The sequence below is a fragment of the Conger conger genome, chromosome 12, assembly GCF_963514075.1.
Source record: "Conger conger chromosome 12, fConCon1.1, whole genome shotgun sequence".
Classification (NCBI taxonomy): domain Eukaryota; kingdom Metazoa; phylum Chordata; class Actinopteri; order Anguilliformes; family Congridae; genus Conger; species Conger conger.
The window spans coordinates 16,371,524-16,377,523 of NC_083771.1; the positions used below are offsets into that span (position 1 = coordinate 16,371,524).

Sequence of the window (6,000 nt, forward strand, 5' to 3'; positions counted from 1 at the left end):
ACCACAGCACTGTGATCACACCAAACCTGCATCACCACAGCACTGTGATCACACCAAACCTGCATCACCACAGAACTGTGATCACACCAAACCTGCATCACCACAGCACTGTGATCACACCAAACCTGCATCACCACAGCACTGTGATCACACCAAACCTGCATCACCACAGCACTGTGATCACACCAAACCTGCATCACCACAGAACTGTGATCACACCAAACCTGCATCACCACAGAACTGTGATCACACCAAACCTGCATCACCACAGCACTGTGATCACACCAAACCTGCATCACCACAGAACTGTGATCACACCAAACCTGCATCACCACAGAACTGTGATCACACCAAACCTGCATCACCACAGCACTGTGATCACACCAAACCTGCATCACCACAGAACTGTGATCACACCAAACCTGCATCACCACAGAACTGTGATCACACCGAACCTGCCATACCACAGCACTGTGATCACACCAAACCTGCACCACCACAACACTCCAATCACACCAAACCTGCATCACCACAGCACTGTGATCACACCAAACCTGCATCACCACAGCACTGTGATCACACCAAACTTGCTGTACCACAACACTCCAGATGTACAGGCCTGCTTGTTTTAGTCATATAATATAGAGTTTTTCTAATTCCATGTGCCATTGTCCTAGATTCTCATTACATTGTGTACATGGTCCAGAAGGGAGTCTGCTCAGCATACACATGAACACCCAACCGTAGACTGACACACCAGTGTCTCACCCGTTCGCCATGAGGTCAGCACCCGGGATGATCTCATAGACCCGGTTGCACACTTTCTTGACTCTGGGACAGTGTCTCTCATCTGAATTATCCCCACAGTCATTCTGTGAGTTACACTTCAGTTTGGGGCTGATACAGCGACCTGGAAAACAAGAGGGGAGTGCAAGTGTGTGACAGCACAAGTTTGAATTTGAGTGTGTGAGGATGTTTGAGTGCATAAGGACAGGTAGGTGTGTGACTATGTATGTGATTGTGTGTGCGTGTATAAGTGTGAGTGTGTATGCGTGCCTGTGTGTGTGAGTGTGTGTTAGTGTGTGTGAGTAGGTGTGCGACTGTGTGTGTGTAAGTATGTGTGTGAGTGTATTTGAGTATGTGTGTGTGAGTTTATAAGTGTGTGTGTGTATGAGTGTGTGACAGTGTGTGAGCATGTGTGTGTGTATGAGTGTGTGTGAGCGAGTGTGTGACAGTGTGTGTGTGTGTGTGTGTGTGTATGAGAGTGCATAAGTGTGTGTGCATGTGAGTGAGTGTGTGTGAGTATGTGTGAGTGTATGCGAGTGTATAAGTGTGTGTGTATGTGTGTGTGTGTGACTGTGTGTGAGTATGTGTGTGTGAGTGTATAAATGTGTGTGTGTGTGTGTGTGACTGTGTGTGAGTATGTGTGTGTGAGTGTATAAATGTGTGTGTGTGTACCGTTGTCACACTGGAAGCGGTCCTTGCACTGGACACGCTCTATCTGACACTCAGAGCTGGGGTGACACGCCCGATCTTCCATCAGTGTCTCGCTGCAGTCCACCCCCCCAAACTGGGCTGGATTCACCAGGGACCGCGTCCGAAACTGAGCGGGGGGGGAGAGATGGGGAGAGAGAGGGAGAGAGGGGAAGGGAGGGAGGGGGGGGTGGAGGGAGTTATTATCAATTCCCTGAGTGTGTATCTGTGTGTGAATAGGCGTGTGTTTGTGAGTATGTGTGAATATGCGTGTGTTTGTGAGTATGTGTGAATATGCGTGTGTTCGTGAGTACGGGTGAATATGTGTGTGTTTGTGAGTATGTGTGAATATTTGTGTCTCATTGACAACTCGTTTCTGTCTGCTGAACTGCTGCTCACAGGATGTTTTTTGTTTTTTGCACCATACTTTGCAAACTCTGGTGAATAGTGTTTGTGAAGTATCAGTATCAGTTTCCAAGATACTTGAACCATCCTGTCTGCCACCAACAATCATTCCACGGTCAAAGTCACTTCGATCACATTTCTTAATGTTCTTAATAAAGTGCTCAGTGAGTGTATATTATAATTAAAATAATATTATTTCCTACTTCAATGACTTTTGTTTGTGCCAACCTTAAATGGTTTGAATATATATATAGCGCTGTACATATCATGCTTCCCATTCACCCATTCATACACACACTCACACATCAACGGCAATGGGCTGCCATGCAAGGCACCAACCAGCTCATCAGGAGCATGTTGGGGGCTGGGTGTTTTGCTCAGGGACACGTCGATTTGACATACCCAGGGTGGGATTCCAACCGGCAATCCACCGACTGCCAGACGACTGCTCTTACCACCTGAGCCAATGTTGTCCCAACAATGTAACAGAATGTGTGTGTGTGTGTGTGTGTGTGTGTGTGTGTGTGTGTGTGTGTGTGTGTGTGTGTGTGTGTGTGTGTGTGTGTGTGTGTGTGTGTGTGTGTGTGTGTGTGTGTGTGTGTGTGTGTGTGAGTGTGTGTTTACCTGTTTCTTGGCGCAGGGGGAACATGGGGACCAGGCTCCGTACTCAGTCAGCTGACAGTGAACAGGACACGCCTCCACGTTACAGGCCCTGCTCTCAACCCATTGACAGAGCTGCGCACACGCGTTCTCCCAGTAATGCTGGTCATATGTGACACTCCTGCGCACACAGAACACAGAGTGGATCACGCGAGTTCTCCAGGTACTTTGGAGAAGGCCTGTGGTGCTACCGTGGCGATTCGGCGGGCGCTAGCGTACCTGCGGCGACTCTGCGTGCCGTAGTTGCAGGTTTTGGAGCAGGCACTCCACTGGCTCCATGGGTAGTGGTCACAGTAACACCCCAGGCTGGGGTCCAGGGAGCAGAGAAGGACCAGCAGGGCGAGGAGGGGTCCCACAGGAGACATTTTGTGACACTGCGTGTGGGTGGAGAGAAACTTCTCAAACAGGGCCAATCAGCATGGACACAGCAGCCAACAGGGAGGAGTGAAGGCAGAGAGAATGTCTTCCACTTTCAAAATCTTATTTTGGCACACTCTCTCATTTTTTCCTTTTTTTCTTTTTCATTTTCTTAGGGGACCTAATGCGCGAAATACATTCGACAGAATTGCTCACAATATGGGAAAGCAATTTTAATGTAGAAGTGGCATTCATATTGAGAGTTCCTGAACGTTCTGTGCAAGTATTAAAACATAGTTAATCACCAGATCGATGCTTAAATGTCATAATTTCATCATGATTAATTCTACAGTCTAAATGGGGAAAGGCGTTGGAGAGAGTAGCCTTGGCTGTAATCCTAAAATTCAGCACTTCTGTTTCACATTCATAAGGGGCATTGTCCACAACAAATAATAATAAAATAATTATTTCAGTTTTCTTCGTTGAATAAATTACAATGTCAAGATTATCAATGTGCTAATAGACTATTAAGCTCTGATATTTTATCTCATGCTTGAAGACTGTCATCTATTAACATCTGAATTAATTATATACATATTTATAAAGTCATTTGACTAAAGCATACATCTAATTTAGCTTAAATTGCATTGTCATGGTTTGGAAAATTCTGAATATGCAAACAAACAGTCATTTTCATTATATTTGGTTGTGCAGTTCCTCTAAAATGGTGATGTCATCGTAATTTAAAGAGAGTTTATTACTGATGCATTTTCCGGGTTAAATTGCCTGACTTGATTAGTACAGAAGGCTAAGCAAAACATATGAGCAAAGTTATGTGCAACATACCAAAAACTCAGATTATTTTTACTTACATGCTTCAAGTCAGGAGAGCTGTTCGGTCAGTTGGTCGCTGGAGTTTCTCAAGACCTATTGAGACCATCTGTCGTGCTGTTCTGTCTGCTTGTGCGTTGAATCAGCGCTTGTGTTTAGATGGGGTGTGTGTGGGGTGTGAAGTCAAGTTTCCCAGCATGAGAGTAGAATTACAGCATGTTTGTCAAATACATCCAAGATGAAAGACAGATGCCAATAAGCCTGATGCACAACATTGTTATTACATAGCTAAAACGTTTGAGGAACATTATAGACCTGACACTCACAGTGGCATAATGAGAATGCACAGACATACACACATAGACACACACGCACACAATCCAGACGGTCTCTCAGGAGGTCCTGAGCAAAAATAAATTCCTCAAGGACTTATTTTTCGCACCCATGTTGTATGAAATACACTTCCGAGATAAACCTTTAAACGTATGCCTTGTCAGCTCTACCTTCCCGCCGTACCTCATGACCTAGACCTGCCCACAGTGAAATCATTGAGCATGTAATAGACACATCACTGTAGCCTGGGTCCTGAGCCACAGGACACTCATTGTTTGAGGGCGGCCCGGGAATATGTTCACAGTTTCATTTTAATATTTCCAAATTTAGGATATCCTGGAAAGCTGGTAAGAAAGAGAATTGATAAGCATGAAATAAGCATACAGTAATACAGCAACTTTCCTTTTTTTAACTAGGGCCGTGTTGTTAAGGGGGTTGCATGGGTTATCCCCCCCCCCTCCAATGGGGTTGTTCCTCTTACTGGAAAAGCAGGCTGTGAAGGGTCTTTTCCTGTTCCCGTACCACAGCTGGAAAGTCTCCCAGATCCTCCTGACCTTCTGCTGGCCTCGGCAGCCTGTCGGCAGGATTCCGGAGTTTGAAGTGAAGAAGAAGGGAGGAGGAGGAGGAGGAAGGGGGGGGGGGGTGTTGTGTATAGGACACTCTGTTCTAACTCAAGAGGCTGAGGGGAGTTTTCAACGCTGCTTAAGAAACTAGAAACTATCACTGGTACATAGTCTTCTGTATTAAGTCAACAGATTTCAGTACTCTTCAATATTTTCATGTATGCACACATCTTATGAACTACTGTATGCTCAGTACAGTATATTGTTTAATTATTGTTTAGACTGCTCAAAGCTGACAGGAAGGTGAAAGTAACACAAATAACCACACATTGGCAGTGGCATTACAACAGCAGCAGAATAAATACATAAAAAAGTGCTCACTGAGTTTATATCATATGGCACAGTCCCCTCCAAAAGTATTGGGACAGCAGCTTTTATTTACTGGTATTTTCTTAAACAAGTTAGAACACATCACCTTTTGTATCAGACCACCCAATTTTTAGGTGATCCAAAGTATTGGAACATGTGACTGACAGGTGTTTCTTGTTGCCCAGATGTGTTCTGTTCGATTGAATGGTTAAACAATAAATAGTTCTGAATGTCTAATCTTGGTTTTAGCCTTGCGTTTTGTCTGTGAAGATTGCATTTGTGTGAGAAATGATAAACCAACATGAAGACCAGAGACCTGTCTCTGGGAGAAAAGCAAGCCATTTTGAAGCTTTGAAAAGAGGGGAAATCGATCAGAGCCATTGCACAAGCATTGGGGATAGCTTTTACAACTTGGAATGTCTTGAAAAAAAAAGAAACTGCTGGCGTACTGAGCAACAGACTTGATTATGGAAAACAGCTGGAATTTATGACAGAAACATTGTGGGTGCAGTGAAGAAAAAACCCAAAACTTCAGTCAGTGATACAAACAATCTCCACAGGGCAGAGGTGAAGGTATCTCACCAATTCAAAAAAGACTTAGAAAGCAGCTATATAGAGGCTATACAACAAGATGCAAACCACTGATTAGTAGTAAGAATCGGAAGAGATTACAATTTGCAAACAAGCACAGGGATGAGCCACAAATGTTCTGGAATAAAGTTTTATGGACTGATGACACAAAGATGAAACTTTACCAAAGTGATGGAAAGGCCAAAGTGTGGAGAAAAAAAGCTATCTGCTTATGATCCAAAACATACAAGCTCCTCTGTGAAGCACAGTGGAGGAAGTGTCATGGCTTGGGCTTATATGGCTGCTTCTGAAGTGGGCTCATTAATCTTTATTGATGATGCAACTCATGATGGTAGCAGCAGGATGAATTCAGAAGTCTACAAAAACATTCTGTCTGCCAACTTATGGAGAAATGCATCTGACAAATTAGGGGGAACAT

General features: G+C 44.3%; 1 protein-coding gene across 2 annotated transcripts in view; it reads right to left on the minus strand.

Moving 5' to 3' along the window:
- c6 (complement component 6) overlaps positions 1 to 4,305 on the minus strand; it is a 16,457-nt gene extending 12,152 nt beyond the window's left edge. The window contains exons 1-5 of one of the 2 annotated variants that reach the window (XM_061261985.1): positions 3,768 to 4,305; positions 2,758 to 2,912; positions 2,503 to 2,659; positions 1,459 to 1,603; positions 769 to 910 (exon numbers count right to left, since the gene is read on the minus strand). In XM_061261985.1, the coding sequence (XP_061117969.1) occupies positions 769 to 910; positions 1,459 to 1,603; positions 2,503 to 2,659; positions 2,758 to 2,903 (590 nt within the window). In that variant the 5' untranslated portion in view covers positions 2,904 to 2,912; positions 3,768 to 4,305. The remainder of the gene's footprint in view (positions 1 to 768; positions 911 to 1,458; positions 1,604 to 2,502; positions 2,660 to 2,757; positions 2,913 to 3,767) is intronic. The other variant, XM_061261986.1, reaches the window with a different exon arrangement.
- Positions 4,306 to 6,000: the final 1,695 nt, after the last annotated feature.